The sequence below is a fragment of the Nelumbo nucifera genome, chromosome 1, assembly GCF_055504915.1.
Source record: "Nelumbo nucifera cultivar China Antique chromosome 1, China Antique-T2T, whole genome shotgun sequence".
Taxonomy (NCBI): domain Eukaryota; kingdom Viridiplantae; phylum Streptophyta; class Magnoliopsida; order Proteales; family Nelumbonaceae; genus Nelumbo; species Nelumbo nucifera.
In genome coordinates, this window is record NC_142649.1 from 83,631,090 (window position 1) to 83,654,467 (window position 23,378).

Consider the following 23,378-nt stretch of genomic DNA (forward strand, 5'->3'; position numbering starts at 1 on the left):
ATCCTGGGCATGGAACATCGTCAACTTAAGACAATTTTACCTATAAATGATCAAACTAAGCAGACCATGAGCCACTACCAGAGCCTAAGGGCCAGAATACCGAGCTAAAGATGACCTCGACACCTCATCAATGAAGCAAGCTGCACGAGTATGGATCCCGAGGTGCATAGCCCAGGGCCCAATTCAGCTTATGTTAACTAACCCGGGCGGAGAACAGGTCGGGCGTATAGCCTTACTATGTTAACTCGCCTCGGGGCCTAAGTCTAGCAGTTCGGCAACATAGTCAGCTCGGCGAAAAAAGAAAATGACTGACCAACACTTCGCCAAAAAAGGGGGACTATTCATTGCAAAATAATCTTGTTTACACTTTATCCAAAAAACAAAAAAACAAAAAACAACAGCGATGACCTCACAGGCCCGGGGGTACATCTTCCTCTTCTTCGGAAGGGACTTCGACAATACCCGAAGGTCCCGCTTCGTCTTCAGAATCCGCGTCATCATCAGCTGCGGCAGCCATTTCCGGAGTGATGCACGAAGTGGTTATGGCGCTAATGTCGAGCTCGTGGTATGTATTACTTATCATCCATCGGCTCAACTTGAAACCCCTTTTGTACGAGCCCACCATCATGTCATCAAAGCGCGGCGAAGCGATGTAATCACTAACAGCCTTCACCTTCGCCTCCTCGACAGCCTGAGAGAAGATCTCAGTCTTCTCCCTGATATCATCCTGAAGATACCCGACCTGATGCTCCAGGTCCAGCTTCAGGTCCGCCATGTGTTTCACCACCAATCCTAAGGCCTCGTTTTTCCTCCGAGACCTCGTCAACTCGACTCGCGCAGCGCGGGAAGCCTCTTCGGCAGCTTGTGCTTGCTTCAAGCCCCTCTCCACCTGGATTGCCAAAGCGTGGATAGAGGAGTTCACCTGCCAAAACGAGAACAAATCAGCTCGGTAAAAATAAACTACTTCGACTTACCACCATGGCGTGAGATGCAACACGCGCAACTATGAGATTCGTAGGAAGATCGGCCCACGCCACGACCTCCTCAAGGCAAGTAGCCTTCTTACTTTTTTGGAGAGCGTAGCTCATCGTGACTTCCCGAGCCTGAAGGCACAGCCCGGGTATAAGCAGTATTGGCATAGGGGAACCCTGCCGCTTCCTGAACTGGAGGGGCCACTTCGGGCTCCCCAGCAAAAAGGAGCTCGGTGTCAAAAGACGATAATAAAAACAAAAGCAAAAGTAGACTTTGCATTTGAGCAAGAAACCTACCCGAACTCAGACCAGCTTGAATAAGCTTGGCCTCCGTTAAGTAGACTTCGCATTTGAGCCCAAGTCGGGCCCAGTCCTAGAGGCCCTTCACCGTATCTTCGTCTAACGTGACACTGGGGTCAGGAACAACCAATCCCCACTCGGTAGGAAACGGCCACCCCGTAGCACTTCGAACCATGAAGTAGTCCCTCTTCCATGCCGGGACCTTATTCGGAAGATCGTGCAAAAGCTTGAACCTCGGACGAGGAGACAAGTAGTAGGCCCACCTACGCCCGGGCAGGGGACCCGCTTGCTTCTTAAGCATAAGAATGGCGGAAAAGATTTCCAAGTCCAATGGAAGGCAGTGTTCGCAACAAAGGGAGATGGTCCCAACAAGGTTACGAATGGAGTTCGGGTGGAGCTGACCGACAGTAATGCCGAAGTGATTCATGACCTCGACGATAAGGGGATGGAAAGGAAGGCGCAGCCCGACAACAATCTGCTCCTGGAATATCACGATCTTGTCCGGACCGTGCTCCCAAGGAAAGTCGCCCGAGGGTAAAATATAAGTATACTCCCCGGGCAGGTTATACTAAGCGATAAGGGACCAAAGCCTCTCGGGCGTCATAGTGGAAGGCCCAAACTTATCTGGCACCTGACCTCGACGGGAGGTGGATTCCAAGTTACCCAAGGTGACTCGGCCTACGGGCTTGAGCTCGAGCTCTTCCTCGAGCTCTACCTCGGGCCCCGCCGGACTCACTAAGGCTGTTAGGGGCAGCAGCTCGGTTCGTAAAACCAGCATTTGACCCCCCAGAGGACTATCTAAACTACCCGAGCTAGACATTGGATCAAAAAGAAGGCTGAGGACTCACCAGGAAAAACTACCGGACTACGAAAGATGACGTGAGCTGACAACCTTGGACGCGAGCTCAAGGAACGAATGCTAAAGAATGGCGAAGGAAAGTGACCAGGGCCCCCCCACTATTTATAGCCACTGTACTCGCGCATCAACGACCAAGATCGAAACCATCCAATGGCTCCCCGCAAAACCGGCTGCACGCCTCCCGAGGAGAAGTCAGTTTGGCGCGCGTTTTTGACGTTCAAAAATTTAAAATCGTTTGGCGTCCGCGCAGGAGCTGCACGCAACCCAGGATTGACCCCCGGTCGAACCAGGCCAACCCTGATCGGGCCAAGAAGACAAGCAGGTCAGGCCGGAGAAGTTCCAAACCAAGGCCAAAGCGTCACGAGGCAAATCCACCCGTCATCCCGTGAACTCCCGACGCCGGGTCAGGACCCCGGGCACGGGGAGTGGGGGGCAATTGATGGAGGGAGATTTGGCCCGACCCCTTGGCCACGCGACACGTGGAAGCAACCGAGAGTGACCTAGTAGAAGCGCCAGCTTGACACAGCAGCGGGCCCACAACCCGAGATCCGAGAAGAGGAGTCCCGAGCTCCCCCAAAAAAGGGACCTGCAACCCGAGCTCCCCAAGGAAGAACCCGAGCTCTCCCTTAGAGGTCCTGAGCCTTACAAGGAGCGCAAAGGTCATAAACCCGAGCTGACCCACCCCGGGGCAGTTCGTGCCACACTTCTATCCGAACTCAAGACTTCACCTCGCGCACCACTTCGGCTCCAAGTCGCCTAACTGAACAACCGTACCTGATGCCAAGGAAGCCCGTACACGGGGGTGGCGTGCCTGACTGATCAGGGGTCCGACACATGGCAGCCGCCCTCCAACGGCCACCTGTCACCGCCATCTCAGACGTGGCAGAGACGACCCTAACAAGGAAGACAGTGGCGGTTATGACACCCGAACTGGCAACTGGCAGAGGTTATGACATCTGAACTGGCGTCTGAAAGAGATAATGACACCCGAACTGGCGACTGACAGAGGATATGACACCCAAACTAGCGTCTGGCAGAGATGATGACACCCGATTTGGTGGAGGTAATGATACCCGATCTGGCAGAGGTATGGGAGTGAGTGTACAAGTGATTATAAAAGGCCCCCATCTCCCAAAGAATGAGGTATGTGATTTCTATGCTTTCTGGTCTTGAAGTTTCTCATTTCCCTTGCCTTCTCAAGAGCATTAACTTGAGCTTCGGAGTGTTCCAACCGGGTTCCTCCCCGAAAGTCTCCATTTTCTTCCTTGTTTCAGGCACCTCCAATTTCATCAGAGGCGAGGTAACCAGCAGATAGGACCGATCGGATTGCACATCATCATAATGTACCTCAATTTATTATAATATAATGTTGGGTTGGTACCTTAGTCAACTTGGCCTAACTTGAACTTCATGTATTTTACTTAATATAATGTTGGGTTGGGTTGGTACCTTAGGGGGCATAAAAGTATTTAAGCTTTATATCTATGCTTTTTTAAAGCACTTTTTTTGTGCATTTTCCTTTCCCACAAGCCACAATCCAAAGCACAAGATCCAATAGATATAAGAAAATGAAATAACAAAGAGAAGAAGAGAATATAGATGAGACGAAATCCAATGTAGGCAGGCAACCCAAGTGATGAGCTGATTAAGACTCCAGATGGGCCTCAACCCAGGTCCCAGGCCAGTCTGTTTTTCGACCCCACATTTTTATGTTCATCTCTCTACTAACTCAACCTAAACACCTGGTGTTTCAATCGTAGATTCAGATGATTCAGCTTTTGGATTATCTTTGTTGATACTATTTCATTGTCTACTTTAGCTGAATTATCACATAACGATAACCCCTGAAACTTCTTGAGGATTTTCCATTTTGATGGGTGTAATATTATTGGGCCAACTTTCCACACAAAAGAGGGAGGGGTAACGGGACAAAAACGGTATGGGCCCAAAGCCCACTTTGGTTTTGCTCCTAAGTCCTAATTTTCACATTTTCAGGAGGGTTGTTTGGGTCCACTGAGGGTAGTTCACAACTTCACATAAGTAAGTAGAGAAATGATTGAACATTTGAACGGGACCAATGATGACAAGCAACGAAGCAAGGAGAGCAGCCGAACATAAGCATTAAGCAAAAGCAGTTGCTACTCGGACGAGCTCACAGCCTCGCACTAACCCGACTACACTCAAACAGCGACCACGTGTACAACTGGGAACCTAGGGTCACGTGCAAAGCGTGTGCCATCCAAAACTGTAATACCACTTCTACCCTTATCCTTTTCAAAAATTGACAGATACGGATATGAAATTTCTTAATTCTTATCCACGTATAATAATAATAAATTGAAAAAAGGAGCTCAGGACAAGTCCGCCGGCGACCGATCTAAAATGATTCTAATCTGTAGACGCAAGTCGTGTTAAATTTACTAAAAGACCCCCATCACAGAAATTCTTACCCCCCCAGCCAGCGAAGGGCATGAGAGAAGAGAAATTTTTTGGTGCATGTGCTTTGTCGCCGTAATATATTGATAATTCCGGCGAGATCGCTCCAGCGAGACGAGCTTGCTCAAGCGGTCAGCCGGTCACGCCCCTTACCCCTCTCTCTCCATCGGCGTTTCTCACTTCTTCTTGTCTTACCTCCTGCAAAAGCGAAGCCATGAACATGCAGTAGAGAGTTGCAAACAAAGCACCACCAACGAGGGAGCTCAGAAGAAGAGTTTCTCTATTTTCGTGTGCTTTTTTATGTAATCCTCTTTACGGGAAGACGCAATGCCTGCGCAGAAACGTTCTTCGGAGAATCTAGAGGAGGAATCCCAACAGCGCCACCACTATCAACAGCAAAACCACCACCAAAACCAGTCACACAGGGAAGAAGGAGTGGACGAAGACGATGATGGAGAAGAGGGTACGTATTCCATTCTCATCTCATGTTAAAATAACCTGCTTTCACTTGTTATTTGTTTCTACACAGAAATTGAAATTGGGTTTTCCGGTTCATGATCGTTCCGTGTATTTGCCATTTCTCAGATTTCGATGGAAGCCCTTCGTCCAGTGGCGGAGATAAAGACGAGTACGTTATCTCATTTCCTCTTTCCCTTGTACCTCTGTCACCCTTTCGTCTCCCTTGTGCGCAATATTATAGTTGGTGTGTTGTATGGGGTGGGGGTGTGTAAGGGGATCTCAATGTGTTACTATTTTACTTATCGTCTTTAGCTTTTCTTACCAGCCTTTCGTGGCTCCTTTGACTTGGGTTTTTTTCTATCTCCTCTGTTATGGGAAGATAGCATTTCTCCCTGAATGTGGGTGGTGTTTTCTTTTGTATTTGGATATCGTCGATGATGATGTCCTTTCGACGTCGCGAGTCTTTGGTTCGGTTGCATGAACGATCTATCTATATTTGGTAGGTCCGATACTTCCAATTCGAGTTTCTTTTTGGCGTAGCTGAGTCTGTATGTTGCTGCTCCCCTTTTTCTCTGTTCTATTCAAACTTGTATTTGCATTGCTGTTTGTCGATCCATAGAGCTCCATGTTCGAACCAAGTCAAGTCGGAGGTTAGTTATGCATTACTCTAGCCGCGACGGAATGACCCACATAGAGTGTGCCATCCTTGTAATTTAGCAATATTTGTTTAGGGCCCATGTTCTAATGCGTTCTATAAAGAGATGCCCTGCAAGTTCATCATCGTTCTCGTTAAATTGTTCACACATCAGCCAGTCTGTTATGGTGGATCTTGTGTGGACTGAATTATGGTAGTTTGAGGAAATTGTGGGGAATTCTTTGTTCTTTTCCTTTTTGCCTGTTTAATTGAAGTGTGAGTGCGTATCATGCTATGAGCTTGTTTGTGTATATATGCGTGTGCATAAATATTTTTCTCTTTTTTTTTTTTGAAAATATAGAGAAATTCAATAACGGGGGAATTGGCTGAATGTAGTTGACTTGACAAACCAACTTATTGTACCAAGATTTTGATCCTTGCTCACTTGATTAGACATTTCCATGTGTATAAGTATATGATGCAATAAGATGCAGCTTTTTTATTCAACTTCCAACATCTGTAATCAGTTTTTCATCTTTAGAATATTGCTCTCTTCAATTAGTCTCCTAATCTGGACTATATCAAGAGATCAAATATTTTAATTCTGTTCTTTAATAGTTTGTATGCATGCTTATCAATTATAAGGTGCTTATTCCAGTTTGAGAACTAAGTTCACTGCTTTTGGATTTTAGTTTTTCATATTTCTGAACTGGTATTTGAGGCCCATACAAAATCCTCAGTAGATGCGTTGTTGTTCATTACTAAAAAGCTATGCAGAGGGCTTTTAGGATCTTTGCATTCAGAAGTAGCTGCCTGGCATCAGTGGTGGCTTTTGTGAAAGGGTGGTGGATACATGGCTTAAGTAAGAAAGGGAAAACTTTATGGCAATTGATTCCAGGTGCAGTCTTCTGGTCGATATGGCAAGAAAGAAACTCAAGGATGCTTTAAAACAAAGGTTCTTTAGCAAAGTTAACTGTTGACAGTTCTTTCTATAATTCTCTTTTTTGATTTGGAAGTCTGTTTGTAATTCCCAATGGGATAGTGGTCTGAATGATTTTTGTACTTTGATACTTTCCTTTGTACAGCCTCTGATTGTACACATTTTATTTTCTTAGTGAATTGATAATTTACTTCTCAAAAAATAAACAAATAAAGCCATACAGAGGGAAATATGTATTAAATATCAAGTGCCTATTCAAAAGATTCTGGGAATCTGTTGTCCATGCTGAATGGTGGTCTTAGACTCTTAGCCACATTGTTGCATGTGTTGTATTCATTAAGTTGATCCATATGTAAAAAGATATGTATATTCTAATTACTGTCTTGTTAGAATGCATGGAGTAGAACAAAAAGATAGATTCTTAGTTTAGTTTACATTTGACAAGACATAGGTATTTAACATCGTATTGTGTTAGTCAATTGACATATAACTAATAGCCTATCTCTGTTACATCATCATGTAATCCTTATCCCAACCTTCAGGGTTAGCTGCATTACTTCTGCTCCACTATTATACTGACCATCTTGCTAGGATGTGTGAGATACAACAAAAGTCAACCTTTGTTTAATTTATGTTAGAGAAGATATTGCTATTTTAACATCTTAATTTTGTAGGTAAATCGTTTAATCCACCACATTGACTCTTCTTCATCAAACAAGCCTTACCCCAACTTTTTTGAGGATGTCTGTATTGATTCTACTCCACTATTACATTATAGGTGCTGTTACTAGCAGGATTGCTTAGTTTCCCAAATGCATTTTTTCTTTTGGCTTGGCTTGTCCTTGTTAGTGTTTTTAACCTGCACCATTGCAGTTTCCTGTCACTTCATCTGTCGGCCTGTGGTGTACATGACCAGTATTATCATACACAGTGTGTATTTGATTATGGATGTTTGTGAAATTACAGAAAATTGAGTGGGCTGAGATAGGATTTGTATAGAGCTGTCTTCCTTCTGGTGTGATGGGTTTCCTGGGTACTTTCTTTGTTGTTTGTTACGATCTTTGTATCTCTTCTCCTTTTCTATTGAACTTTCTTTTAGCTGCAAGGAAAAATGGTGAGGACTGAATATAAGGAAAGACCTTTGACTTTTCTTGGTCTTCTTCTATTGCTGTAGCTAAAAAAGTACAAGCTTCATATTTCTGGCAAGGATTCATGTGCTTTTCAATTAATCAACCCCTAAACATGTTTATTAGCATGCATTGAAGAAAGTTTTTATCTATAATCTAATTGCGATTTGTTTCTTGGTCTTTGTTTGCAGATTTGTTTTAGTAAGGTTATCAGATGTGCGCAAAGAAGTGCAATGCCCAATATGCCTAGGTATGATTATTTGGGCTTTTACTTGACAAAATCTGGTCCCAACAAATGTGCTGGTAAACTAAGTCATCAGTGCTGGTTACATCTTATCACTGGGAAGCAGTGATTCAAAAGGCACGCCTAGGCGCACAGGTGAGGCACATTTTAGGGTATGCACATCAAAAGTGTGCTTGATGTGCCTTGTGCCTCAGCCCAGGCATGCGCCTTTTGAAAATTTCACGCTTTTCTGCTCCAAGAACCCTCTATTTGCTAATGTTGTTCATTCATTCATCCTATTCACGCTTTTCTGCTCCAAGAATCCCCTATTTGCTAATGTTGTTCATTCATTCATCCTAATAAAATATCTTCTTAAAAAGCAATTAAAATTATAATATCATTATTTTTTGTGTGAGAACTAAGAATTTAAGGAGGCTTGTAGAATCAGGAATGTAATGTATTTTACATCACATTAGCTACATGAAGTAATGCAATTGAGGAAAAAAAGAGATTGTGGGTTTTACATGCTTGAAAATGTTTTATATGTTTGATTTTATTTTTAAATTTTCATTTGAATATGCTTTACATGTTATGTTTATGTATTTTAATTTTAGATAATAGGTTTTTTAAAACATTTATTTTAAAATTTACGTTTATATTTTTTATTAATATTATGTTTAATATTTTTTGATTTTTTTGAATTTTCTGACTTTTTTTTTTCATTTTTAGCATTTTTTTGCGCCTTGCTTCAAAAAGGTGCACGCCTCACCTTGCGCCTTGCACCTCAGGCGCAAATTGGCCCCTGTGCCTTGCGCTTTTAAAACACTCCTGGGAAGAATGGTATTTATTTATTTTTTGATGAATGAAGAATGGTATTTATTACATACTCAACTGTTTAATAAATATAAATGAGAAACCTGAGCATACGCATCAGGAGGAAGATATCCTTATATGTCATGGTTATTGCTGTATGCACAATAACATGAAACATGACCTCTCTGTGCCAAAGGTTAGGTCCATATCCAGTCCACCCCTCCCAAGACCTATATAACTGGGACTAACATTGGGTAATGGCGTTCTTTATAATGCTTCAGTGGAGGTATCTAGTGGTATTGTTCATCCAATTCTAACCTCTTTCTGAGATAGATATAGTGCTAACTTTTGTAAGTGCAGTGAGGTCATATGAATATTACATGTATTGACACATTATAATGTCTATTTGGATCCTTTAACCAGTTGTTTCTTTTATAAAATTTATTTTAACAATAAAAACCCCTTAATTTCTTCACCTGCCTATTTCCTGACTGAATATTGCTTTAAAACTGGATGAAGCAATAATTTTTGCTTAGCACGATCTTATGACCAGTTTATTCCTGAGGATTACATGCTTGCTTCTGGTAGGCCTCCTGTTACTTAGTTTTCTACTCAATCTGCACAATATTTGATGTTTGTTCTGACTACATAAATTAAAAAGTACTTTGTTGTATCCTCATGTTCATAATCTTACCAAGTAATATGGATGTATAAATGAACTGTCATACTTCATCAAATGTTAAAATTATTCAAGATAAATATAGATTTCACTTAACTAATTTAGTTAATTTCCATCAAGAGTTTTTAGGTAGTGCAACAGAATGATAACTATAGAGATCTATATGAGGGAGGCCGAGAAGCTGTCTGTGAAGTTGAGAATAAATTATAATAGATTCCAAAGTTTGCTAAGGACTAATAGATGGGTTAGCAATAAGTGTAAACAGAAACCGTTACCGATGAAAAGAAAGAATGGCAACTATAAGATCTAGTGATTTAACTCCTCTGTTGCTATTGTACAAGTGAATAAGCAAGACCATGGTGGACAAGGTTTTCCTTTGCATCAGGCAGTGGCCAGAGAAAAGCAGGTAGAAAGTGCTTGTTTGTCCACTTATCAAAAAAAAAAAAGCTTGGTTTATCCTTTTTGGAGGAGAGGAATTTTCTGATGTTTAGGTGGCTGGGAAAAGTTGAAAATAGAGGGAGTTGTATTGAAAGGGTGAAACAGGTTACAGATGAAGAGATCGAGAGTTTGGGAGTTTTACATGCTTGAATATATTTTATGTGTTATGCTTGATTTTATTTTTAAAATTTCATTTTAAATATGTTTTACATGTTATGTTGATGTATTTTAATTTGAGATAATAGTTTTTTAAACATTTTTTTTAATTTTAGTTTATATTTTAATTAATATTATGCTTAATATTTTTTACATTTTTGCATTTGATTCTCTATAGTTCTGTTGTTTTCCTGTTGCAGCATCGGTTTTAAGAGACTTGGGAATGAGGTAGAATGTAAATCTTTTTGGGGGTGCTTTTCCATTGGGCTACATTTCCTTGTCTTTGTCCTTTTCTGTCTCATAAAAAAATGAGTAAGATCAGAAAATAATTTCAGTGGTAATTGGAGTCTAAATCAAGATATGCTGTTTATATGTAAGATTTATGTATTTCTGGAGTGATGCAGAACATGTATTCTTCCACTGCAAGCTTGCAAGAATGGTTTGGGAGAAAGCTTTGGGGCTGTTTGATGTTAGTTTCTATTTCCCCGAAGACCTGAAATCTCTTTTTTGGAACTGGCAGTTAAAGGGTCTGTAAAGAAAGGGAAAGTCTTGTGGGAAGTCATTCTGGCAGAAGTGATTTGGTCTTTTTGTACGGAGAGAAATAGGAGAATGTTTGAAAATAAACACAATACACGGTGGATACAATTTTAAAAGGCTTGTGGGGCAGAATCTACTCATGGGCTGCAGTTCACAGACAGCTAATGGATTTATCTTTCAACTCTTTCTTTGATTCTAGGAATCTTTTTCTATCTAGATCTGCAGTGTAATTAGCTTCTGAGTATTTTTCCCTGTTTTGAATTCTTTTTGATCAGGGCCTTGTATATTTTGTTCTATCTTCTTTTAATACATTACCTTTCTCTCAAAAAGGAGTACGGAGGGACAGTTTTCTGACTTTGTTTTATTCTATATTTTTTACCAATCCTAGTTATTGATGGTAACTTGTTGAGGTCTACCCACACAAAGGGTTTGTGTTGGGTCTTGGGAGGGAGGAATGAACAAGTTACATGGTAACTTGTTAACGCCCCCCCCCCCCCCAATCATTAACAAAATTAGAAGACAAGACAAGAGAGCAAAGAGCTTTTGTAACCAGCAAAGCTAAAAGAGTACAAAAGTACAATTATCTAACACTAAATGACCTAATGAGTTTGTTGGTCTCTGGAACCACTTGAATGAGATGTTCACATTAGAAATCAGAGATCTAGTGTCTCCCGGTGTCTGAACCTATGCAGGCCTTTTTTAATCAGCAACATGATCAAAGAGATTTACCAATAATAATAAAAAAATACAGTCAAAGAGATTTTACCAACAATGAGCATAAAGGAGACAACTGCCTTTGAAAAGTTTAAGAACAAAGGATGCTATAACAAGTTATGACCCATAGAAAAATACAACAATTTTTACATAATAAAGTAAATTCATTAAAATAAGAAATCATCTGTGAGAGAGAAAAATAGGAGACACTTTCAACCACACCCCGGTTAAAACAGAATTCCAACATAACCCAAGAGCACTATTCAACTAATTGTCTCAACAGTCATTACAGTTTCTACTTCTGAAGCAAATTACACAAAGAAGAAAACTTAGACCATGATCCAACATTTTTCTCACAATAAGTTCACTTCATTGTTCTAACTCTATTGTTTTTCCACAACCTTCATTTCCAAAGTCCCTCCATTAAAAAATTCCACATCTTTAATAGCAAACCACACACTCCTCTGGAAGCTTCAAAGCTTCCATACTCTCAAACCTGTAAATCACTTAAAGCATCTCCAGCAAAATATATCGATTAAACTCTGCCTTTATTTCTTTCTTCTAATTCCAAAATTATTTTTTTGCTCATTTTTCACCTCTTAAAAAGAACCCCAATTTCTTTCCAATTTGAACCTCTTTCCTAGGCTTTAAATCCCAGGACTAGATTTCCTCTATCAAGTGTGGTTTACCCACTCCTTTCCCTTTCAAGTCTGTTAGCAATCTAATTTGCTATTCTTGAGATCCACCTGAATGAGCAATTCAGGCTATAAGCTAAAGCTCTTAATTCTCCCAATTAATGCCTTAGGATCCAAGTACCATCACAATTAATTAAGTTACCAACCATCTAATGACAATTCTATAACCCCCTAAATTTCTAAGTTATTCTTCTACTGCAGCAAAACCAAGTTTGAGACCTTGCAGTAATGATTGGAGTTTAGTTCCCTCCCCCAATTGGTTCCAAGTAACTCATAACAGTGGCTTCAAAACAATCACTGGTACACTGTACACCTAGCATATCTGATGACCCTGGATTGCCTACCAAACATCCATGAAAGTCAAGCTTTATCCAGTCATTTTCCAGTGGTTTCTAGTCAAAGACCACCTGTTTTCTTTGTGGGGAATGAGCTGAAATTATGTACCGCTCCCTAAGAATGAAGTCCATGGCACACACCTTTGAATTTCCCTAAGAATGAAGTCCATGATCAGTAAGAATGCAGTCCATATTCTCTTTATTTTCTAATATCTCTTGGTTTGTTTCATTTACACTCCCCAGTGATTGCTTTTCTTAAACATCTCCACAAACTCTTGGTTCAAAATGAACCTCCATGGTTCTTCCATCTCTGAGCCAAGTTATTAATGCCTGACTATATCTTTCCACCTCCACATGATGAGCATTCAACACTGCCATGAACCCCAATCATTGCAGTAATGCCTTTGCCTTGGGAGAGTTGCCTGAGCCAATTAGTCCTGAATAAGCCAATAAAACCTCCCTTGAAACACCCTAGATGTTCCTCCTATCCCAAGCCTATTATCATGTTTCTCTTCTGGATCAACCCAGAACCTAGAAATTAGCACAGGTTATTGGATCTGACTTCAACAACTTTTTGTAGACTATATAATATTTGAATACTGATATATGCTTAGTATGCCTGTGCTGGATACAATATGTGTTCAATACTACATCAGATGCTACATGGACAATTCTAATATATGCTTCATAACATTTCTCTTCTAACATATATTTGTAGTATATTTTAGCAAGCCATACCATAAAAAACTTACCATCAATATTGTTGGAAAACGTGGGGTTACTAGTGCAGATCTGAAAATAGAATTGTCTATATTCCTAGGATTGTGGAAGGATTGATTTAGAAAATTTTTTCTTTCTATTTTTGTACTTTCTATTTTCTCTTCTTTCTATTTTTTCTTCTTTCTATTTTCTTTTCTTTCTATTTTTCTTTCTTTCTATTTTTCTTTCTTTCTATTTATTGCGGCAGCTTACTGTATAAATATGCCCATTGGCAATAGAATGAAATATATCAGTATTCTACCATTCCAAAACATGGTATCAGAGCTCTAGGCTTGTCAACCTTGAGATTTTTTCGGCCTTCATTGCCAGTTTTTTGTGTTTTTCTCTTCTGGCCTTCAGTGCTGATCTGTAACCAGAAGTGTTCCTTTATTCTCCTTTCCTGCTGGCGGCCAAAGCCCATGATGCTGCTCGTGTCTATGAGGTCAAAGTGAAGACTGTGGCGGCCAAACAAGGGAGCAGGATTGTTACAGAGTATGCAAATCTGTTGCAAAATTTATGGCATGAGCTTGATCATTATCGGGTTCTTAAGACAAAGTGCGCATATGATGCTGTGATCTTGAAGAATTTTATTGAAAGAGATAGGGTGTATGATTTTTTGGTCGGACTGAATGCTGAATTTGATCAGGTTTGAATACAAATTCTTGGCAAAGAAGAAGTGCCTCCATTGAATGAAGTCATAGCCCTTGTCAGAGCTGAGGAAAGCCGTCGTGGAATCATGCATGAGCCTAAAGATCTCGAAGGCTCAGCCATGGTGGCAAGGGGAGGAAGTTACAGTGGTTCAAAGGGTGAGAACAATCACAACTTGGCTCGTGACACAACCACCTATGACTCTAACGATAGCCTCTGGTGCACCTATTGCAAGAAGCCCAGACACACGAAAGATCGGTGCTGGAAACTTCATGGGAAACCTCCCACATCCAGCAAGGAATGGGGAAATCGAGGAGTTTCAAAAGGAGTTCAACAGGCCCATAATGTCTCCACAACCCCGCAACAAGAACACTCAAGTCAGGTACCATTTAATGATGAAGAAATTGAAAGGCTAAGGTGCTTCCTGAAATCCTTGAAACCAGGAAGTGGTTCTACCTCTCTTGCTCTCTTAGGTGAGTCTTTATCTCTAGAATTACATGCCTCGGCTAGTGTTCTTCCATGGATTCTTGATTCTGGAGCTACTGACCACATGACACCCTCTTCACTACATTTTCTCACCTATACACCCTGTCCTAGTAATAGAAAAATTTCTGTTGCTGATGGTTCTTTCACCACAGTGGCAGGGATTGGGAATATTCAAATCACTCCATCCTTATTACTTAAAAATGTGCTTCATGTTCCTAAGTTATCCACTAGCCTTATCTCTATACATAAACTCATCTAGGATGTGAACTGCAATGTTGTGTTCTTCCCTTCTTATTGTGTATTTCAGGACCAGGTTTTGATGAAGAAGATTGGACTTGCTAAGGAAAGAGATGGACTCTACTACCTTGAAGCAACCAGCAAATCATCTCACACTGTTATGCATGTCACACACGAGTCATTCTTATCTACCTCCAATGAAGATTTAATTTGGCGTCATCATTTCCGTTTTGGTCATCTTTCATTTCCTATTTTAAAAACAATGTTTCATTTCTTGTTTAAAGGAATCGATGTTGAAACCTTTCATTGTGATGTTTGTGAACTTGCTAAGCACAAAAAGGGTTTCTTTCCCAATCAGCAATAAAAGATCTTCAACTCCTTTTTATTTGATTCATTCGGATATATGGGCCCTTCTCAAATTCCCAACATTACTAGTTCCAGATGGTTCGTCACCTTTATTGATGATTGCACGAGGGTCACATGGATTTTTCTTCTTAAGTCTAAATCTGATGTGGGTACAATTCTTCCCAACTTTTATAACATGGTCCAAACTCAGTTTGGTGTGAGAATTAAAAGGTTTCGATCTGATAATGCTACAGATTATTTTAATCAGAATTTGTCCCCATTTTTTCAGAAAGAAGGCATTGTGCATGAATCCTCCTGTTTTAACACTCCCCAACAGAATGGGGTAGCTGAGAGAAAAAATGGCCATCTTTTGCAAACCACCCGAGCCTTTCTCTTTCAAAATCAGGTGCCAAAACAATATTGGGGGGAAGCTGTCCTTACTGCTGCCTACACCATAAATAGACTACCATCTAAAGTTCTTGACAACCGAAGCCCAATACAAGTCCTTTCTCAATTTTACCCTGATATTCGAGCCTCAAATAATCTCACACCAAGAATTTTTGGCTGCACTGCCTTTGTTCATGTCCATAATAAGGGAAAATTAGACCCACGAGCAATTAGGTGTGTCTTCTTGGGATATTCCCCAACTCAGAAAGGTTATAAATGTTATCATCCAGCCACCAGAAAATTCTACACCTCCATCGATGTCACATTTGAGGAAGGAAAATCTTTTTTCACTCAACCTTATCTTCAGGGAGAGCCCTCATTAATGGAAGATAAGGCCTCAGATCTACTCTCCCTAGATGTATTACCCTCCTCACAGACATTCAATCGTCAAGAATCACATCCCTCTGAGTCACATTCCTCTGAGCTCCACATTCCCGAGTCTCAACAAGAGTCAAACAACCCGACCATTGAACCAAATTCGGACACTGTTAACCCCACGAATGATGTGCATGATAATGTGAGATATATGCAGGTTTACTCTAGGAGGAAAAATCCAGATCCTCAACCTGTGCAAGTCCAAGATTCAACTCCTAATCCTAGAACTGAGGGATGCTTAGATCCTAAACCTACACCTTCATAGTCTGAGTATGAGTATGACCTACCTATTGCACTGAGGAAAGGAGCCAGAGAATGTACCAAACGCCCATTGTACCCTTTAGCCAAATATGTATCATTCCAAAGATTCTTTAAATCCCATAAAAGTTTTCTAGCCAGCCTTAACACCATTCCAATTCCTAATACTCTAGTCGAGGCACTTTCTAATAAGGAGTGGAGAAAAGCCATGAGAGTGAAAATGGAGGCATTAGAAAAAAACAACACATGGGAAGTTGTGGATCTACCAAGAATCAAGAAGACGGTAGGTTGTAAATGGGTGTTCACAATTAAGTACAAATCTGATGGGTCATTAGAAAGGTACAGAGCACGCCTAGTAGCCAAGGGATATACACGACTTATGGGGTAGATTATCAGGAGACTTTTGCCCCAGTAGCTAAAATGAATACAGTAAGGGTGTTACTTTCGTTGGCTACTAACTATAATTGGGATTTGCAACAATTTGATGCAAAAAATGTGTTTCTCAATGGTGATCTAGAAGAGGAGATATACATGGACATTCCACCGGGTTTTGGAGAAGGCATTAAAGGGAACAAAGTTTGTCGGTTGAAGAAAGCACTATACGGTCTCAAACAATCTCCGAGAGCATGGTTTGGAAGGTTTACGAAGGTAATGCTGAGTACAGGTTACAAGCAAAGTCAAGGTGACCACACATTGTTTATCAAACACACAGCCTCAGGGGGAGTTATTGCACTATTAGTCTATGTGGATGATATAATCGTTACTGGGAATGATAAAAAGGAGAAGGAAGCATTGAAAAACTGCCTTGCCAGAGAATTTGAGATAAAAGACTTGGGGAGACTAAAGTATTTTCTCGGAATTGAAGTTGCACATTCTAAACAAGGCATCTTTATCTCTCAACAAAAGTATATTGTTGATCTTTTGAGAGAAACAAGAGATATGGCATGTAAACCAGCTTCCACGTCTATAGATTCCAATCACAAACTTGGAGAAGCCAACGAGAATGCAAGTGTAGACAAGGAGATGTTCCAAAGACTAGTTGGAAAACTCATTTATCTTGCACATACACGACCGGATATTGCATATGCTGTAAGTGTAATAAGTCAGATTATGCATAATCCTAAAGAAGTTCATCTGCAGGTTGCGAATCGAATTCTGCACTATTTGAAAGCCAATCCAGGAAAATGAATTTTATTCAGAAGAAATGGAGGACTGACTCTTGAAGCATATACAGATGCCGATTATGCAGGATCTCCAGTAGATAGACGGTCCACTTCTGGTTACTGTACCTTCTTAGGAGGAAACTGAAGGGATGAGAGATCCATCCTATGGACGCCCAAAGATTGCGGAATAAGGGGCGAATTTCAAAAATTTATCTCTCCCTTCAACTGGGAATCGTATTCCCTATTTAGAAAATCATATTTTCAAGGATCAATCTTGAACCATAAACTGAACCAGATCTGAACCAAAAGGAGTGGGAGAGGATTATACCTGATACGGAGAAATACTATTTCCCAATGGAGGTGTTCACGCCCAAGGAAGAATCCAAAATCTGCTCCCACTGAAGATGGCGCAGTGAAGGATGGAGCAGAATCAACAATGTTCTTCAAAAGAACTTGACCCTTCACAAGAATCAACTGGACGGCTTGTTAGTACAGCTCCAACCAATCTTTTCCCAAAAGATTGAGATCAAGATCAAATCTTGATTGCTCTCAAGAACTGGAGATCGAACTGAAGGAATGGCAATGGCAGGAAGGTGGCGGCAGGAGAGAATTCGTAGTATGCAGGAAATCTCTCAATCTCTCTTTCTTCAAAGAGAAGAATGCTATTGATCATGTAAAAGGCTGCCGCCCCCTTCCCCTTTTATAATCTCAAAGGGATAAGCTCCTAATCAGATTAGGAGTTGCTAATCCAAATCATATTTGGGTTAGAAGTCCCTTAGTGATAAGGGATAATCCTTATCTTATCTGCAGATCAGATCAGCTATCTCCTAATCTAATTAGGAGGTTTCCAGATCTAAATCTCATTTAGATCTTGGACTCTTTGAGTGGATAGGGTCTAAGCCCAATCCTTTTAGCTGACCCACTTCAGAATTCACCCCCTTTAAATGACTGATCAAATCAGCCTAGTTCGAAATGGGCTTAAGGCCCATTTAAGGTTATGTACTCAAAAAGCCTTCCAAACTGCTGCCCAGTTGGGCTTCCTTGTATGGCGTGGGACCCAAGCATTGATCTACACATCAGCCACATGGGTTCAGCCCAGCCTTTGTTACAAGGCCTGGCCGAATGCACTGCTGAACACAATGTACCCCCTGAAACCCATCAAATGGGCTCTATGGGCCCAACACTTACACTAAGTGGTCCCTGGGCCAAGCCACTTTGTAACACCCAGGGACTGTGGGCAGATGCAAGATTAGCTCATCAGGTGTTATCCTCAATGGTCTTACACTTAACCTCTCAGTCCATAATGATCATACACTGCCCGACAAGAGAGGACCTCTCTTCCTTGTATGGCGTGGGACCCAAGCATTGATCTACACATCAGCCACATGGGTTCAGCCCAGCCTTTGTTACAAGGCCTGGCCGAATGCACTGCTGAAGACAGTGTACCCCCTGAAACCCATCAAATGGGCTCTATGGGCCCAACACTTACACTAAGTGGTCCCTGGGCCAAGCCACCTTGTAACACCCAGAGACTGTGGGCAGATGCAAGATTAGCCCATCAGGTGTTATCCTCAATGGTCTTACACTTAACCTCTCAGTCCATAATGATCATACACTGCCTGACAAGAGAGGACCTCTCCCTCGGCTGCAAAGAACAGTGTTGCACTCTCCACTTATATGGATCCTGGGAATTAAAACCTTCTTGCAAACATTTTAGAAACCATATATATACTTTTATATCTTATATAAAATATATTTTGCAAAACAAATCTCAACGGTTGAAATCAGCTGCCGACAGTCTTGGTTTCCATCAGTGAGAGTGCATCCCCGATCATTACCTTTGTCCGACAAAGGGGCTGATCCTGTCACTATGATCACCCACTCAGATGAATTCTCGGACTGTCCCAACATACCCAGGTTTTGACCCCCGCTAAGGATCTCACTGATTGGTACATCAAAGACAGCTCAATTCGACACCTAGTGTAGTATCATAATCGAGTCTAGGGGTCGGGTGTAACTTTCCAGTTTCGCCCATCAATCTCCAAGGTCCAGGGCAATACTGGAAATCTGGTCCAGTTCAAAGATTCAATTAATCCTATACTGTATGTGCCTAGGGTCTCACCCTGGCAGCTGAGACAAGCCACCCCAACCGACTTGGTGGCACTACAGTGTCAGCCTTGTCAGGATAGGTCTCCCCAGACCGACCCACTGGCTGTGAACATTCTAAACTAACACGAGTCTCATTAAGTGTCCAGTTTAAGGGTATTACACAGAAACATACCAAGGGAACATGAATCAAATATGTATCTTTATTCATTTACAATAAACTCATAAAGTACATCATTCTGATTGAAGCTAAGGGCATACAAAACTGTCTAACAACTCCCACTTGCACTTAGGTCCAATCAGGTATTAGCCGGAGTCCCATGCTTTCCACGTGTTTCTCAAACACTTTCTGTGATAGTGGCTTTGTCAATGGGTCTGCTACATTTTCCGCTGACGCTACCTTCTGAATCAGGACGTCCCCTCTACCAACAATCTCCCGCAGTACGTGGTACTTCCTCTCGATGTGCTTCGACTTCGAGTGGGCTCGTGTCTCCTTAGCCTGAGCAATGGCTCCATTGTTGTCACACAACAATGGGATGGGTGATGTGCTGGACGGAACAACTCCCAACTCGTGAATGAACTTCTTCATCCACACAGCTTCTTTGGCAGCCTCACTTGCGGCAATGTATTCGGCCTCGGTCGTGGAGTCTGCAGTCGACCCCTGTTTGCTGCTTTTCCAGCAAACAGCACACGATCCTATCGTGAAAACATATCCAGATGTAGACTTTCTATCATCTGGGTCTGACTGGAAATTAGCATCTGTAAACCCCTGGATCTGTAGTGAGCTACCGTCGAACATCAGACAAAACTCTTTTGTCCTTCGAAGGTACTTAAGTATGTTTTTCACAGCAGTCCAATGCTCCGTGCCTGGGTTGGCCTGAAATCTGGGTCTTCGACTCTATAGAGATAGATCGAAACGGATAATAGGATTATCCCAATCTGCTTACATTGATAAAATAGTCAAGAGATACAGAACCAAGGTCTTTCATGGAGAATTGCTGTGAAAGCCATACTTTCACCGTAATTAACATTCCTACATCATTCCCAATGAGTAGAATGTCATCTACATATAGAACCAAGAAGGTAACCTTATCTCCACTGAACTTCCTGTAGACACAGGGTTCATCCGGATTCTGCTCGAAGTCAAACGATTTGACAGCAGAGTCAAAACGGATGTTCCAACTTCTAGAAGCTTGCTTAAGTCCATAAATGGATCTATTAAGTTTACATACCATGTTTTCCTGACCTGCAGCAATGAAGCCTTGCGGTTGCTGCATATAGATATCTTTAGTAAGATCTCCATTCAGGAATGCAGTTTTGACATCCATCTGCCAAATCTCATAATCATGGTATGCTGCTATAGCTAACAGGATCCTAATGGATTTAAGCATGGCCACAGGCGAAAAGGTTTCCTCATAATCGATGCCTTCTTTCTGAGTGTACCCTTTCGCCACTAGACGAGCCTTGAAGGTCTCAATCCTGCCATCGGGGCCCTTCTTCCTCTTGTAAATCCATTTGCAACCGATTGCTTTTACCCCGGAGGGTGGATCTACTAGAGTCCAGACTCCATTGGCCTCCATTGAGTCCATCTCTGCTCTCATGGCCTCCACCCACTTCTGGGAATCTATGTCCAACATAGCTTCCGCGTAAGTCACGGGATCCTCCTCACTAGTCAAGGTTTCCACCAGGTAACTATCCTGATCATAACCATAACGGACTAGTGGCCTAGATACCCAGGGACTGTGGGCAGATGCAAGATTAGCCCATCAGGTGTTATCCTCAATGGTCTTACACTTAACCTCTCAGTCCATAATGATCATACACTGCCCGACAAGAGAGGACCTCTCCCTCGGCTGCAAGGAACAGTGTTGCACTCTCCACTTATATGGATCCCGGGAATTAAAACCTTCTTGCAAACATTTTAGAAACCATATATATACTTTTATATCTTATATAAAATATATTTTGCAAAACAAATCTCAACGGTTGAAATCGGCTGCCGGCAGTCTTGGTTTCCATCAGTGAGAGTGCATCCCCGATCATTACCTTTGTCCGACAAAGGGGCTGATCCTGTCACTATGATCACCCACTCAGATGAATTCTCGGACTGTCCCAACATACCCAGGTTTTGACCCCCGCTAAGGATCTCACTGATTGGTACATCAAAGACAGCCCAATTCGACACCTAGTGTAGTATCATAATCGAGTCTAGGGGTCGGGTGTAACTTTCCAGTTTCGCCCATCAATCTCCAAGGTCCAGGGCAATACTGGAAATCTGGTCCAGTTCAAAGATTCAATTAATCCTATACTGTATGTGCCTAGGGTCTCACCCTGGCAGCTGAGACAAGCCACCCCAACCGACTTGGTGGCACTACAGTGTCAGCCTTGTCAGGATAGGTCTCCCCAGACCGACCCACTGGCTGTGAACATTCTAAACTAACACGAGTCTCATTAAGTGTCCAGTTTAAGGGTATTACACAGAAACATACCAAGGGAACATGAATCAAATATGTATCTTTATTCATTTACAATAAACTCATAAAGTACATCATTCTGATTGAAGCTAAGGGCATACAAAACTGTCTAACAGAAACTTAGTCACTTGGAGGAGTAAGAAGCAAAATGTAGTGGCTTGGTCAAGTGCAGAGGCAGAATTCAGGGCTATGGCACAAGGAGTGTGTGAATTACTCTGGTTGAAGATAATTTTAGAAGACCTGAAGATTCCACGAGAAGAGCCTATGAAACTATATTGTGACAACAAGTCAGCCATCAATATTGCTCACAATCCTGTTCAACATGACAGGACGAAGCACATCGAAATTGACCGACACTTTATAAAAGAGAAACTGGACAACAAGTTGATTTGCACTCCCTATGTGTTTACAAAAGGACAACTGGCTGATGTACTTACTAAAGGGCTTAATAGTACAGACTTTCGGAGAATTATAGCCAAGCTGGGAATGGAGGATCTCTATTCACCAGCTTGAGGGGGAGTGTTGGAAAACGTGGGGTTACTGGTTCAGATCTGAAAATAGAATTGTACATATTCCTAGGATTGTGGAAGGATTGATTTAGAAAGTTTTTTCTTTCTATTTCTTTCTTTCTATTTTTGTACTTTCTATTTTTGTACTTTCTATTTTCTCTTCTTTCTATTTTTTCTTCTTTCTATTTTTCTTTCTTTCTATTTATTGCAGCAGCTTACTGTATAAATATGCCCATTGGCAATAGAATGAAATGTACCAGTATTCTACCATTCCAAAACAAATATGGCCCTTGATGGAGCAGAACCGATGGCAGCAGTGGTTGGGGTGCAAGAGGCCAAGGGGATGGGGGTGGAGAGACTTGTAAATGAAGGGGACTCAAAAACTGTGATAATTTGGCTGAACAAGGAGAGTCAGGAGATGTGATGCTACAGAAATGAGATCAAGCAATTTGGATGGCTAATGAGGAACATGCAGTTAACAATATGCTGGGTACAAAGTTCAACAAATTCTTTGGTGGATGCTTTATCCAAGCAAGGGGTACATAGAAGATAGATGTTTTGGGCCCCATTATAAGGATAAAATGAGCAGGGATGATTAATGTTTGCCTTTTAGGTTCTGAATTTTGCAATCTAAGAAGATAAATGGGCTGGGTTTGTTTTGTTTGTCGGGGTGGTTAACTGGGGCTAACTGCCATTCTCTCAGGATCATTCATAACTCACTGGTGTATTATTTCTGATTTCTATTAGTAATTTATTAATTTCTATTAATAAATACAGCCCTTGAAAGAGTGGAATGGCAAAATAAAGATCATGTAGCTAACCCCATATATATAGTTGGGGCAAGGCCTTGTTGAGTTGATTGTATGCTATAAAAAATTTGAACAAGATAAGGCCACAAAATTGTAGTAGCAACCTTCATGGGTTGCAATAGCAGTAAAAGCAAGAAGAAAATAGGAGGAATTAATTGAGGAGAAAAGCCTAGTAACTGAACAAGTTACTGAAAACAGTTTTTCATGATCTTGCTAAAATGAGTCTGTATTTCTTCCTTTAGCTTTTAGCAATAAAACTAAAGACTAAAGTCTGTCAATACAGAACACTATGGCTGATGATCTAGCTAGGAGGGGTGTGGAAAGGACTTTTTCTTTTGGTATAGCAACAACTGCATTCCTCATTTTTCCAATGATGGGGCTTAAATGGCATATCTTTTGCACCTTAAACATTTTCCCATGTGCATTTTTTTTCCTTCTCACAAGAT

At 41.4% G+C, this 23,378-nt stretch overlaps 1 protein-coding gene across 5 annotated transcripts in view; it reads left to right on the plus strand.

Annotated features, from left to right (window-relative positions):
- Positions 1 to 4,560: 4,560 nt before the first annotated feature.
- LOC104599434 (putative E3 ubiquitin-protein ligase RING1a) overlaps positions 4,561 to 23,378 on the plus strand; it is a 31,016-nt gene continuing 12,198 nt past the window's right edge. For 2 of the 5 annotated variants that reach the window (XM_010261970.3, XM_010261971.3), the window contains exons 1-3: positions 4,561 to 5,029; positions 5,152 to 5,194; positions 7,918 to 7,976. In XM_010261970.3, coding sequence (XP_010260272.1) covers positions 4,894 to 5,029; positions 5,152 to 5,194; positions 7,918 to 7,976 — 238 coding nt within the window. In that variant the 5' untranslated portion in view covers positions 4,561 to 4,893. Of the gene's footprint in view, positions 5,030 to 5,151; positions 5,195 to 6,428; positions 6,615 to 7,273; positions 7,378 to 7,917; positions 7,977 to 23,378 lie in introns of those variants that run through there. The other 3 variants (XM_088886910.1, XM_088886911.1, XM_088886912.1) reach the window with 3 other exon arrangements.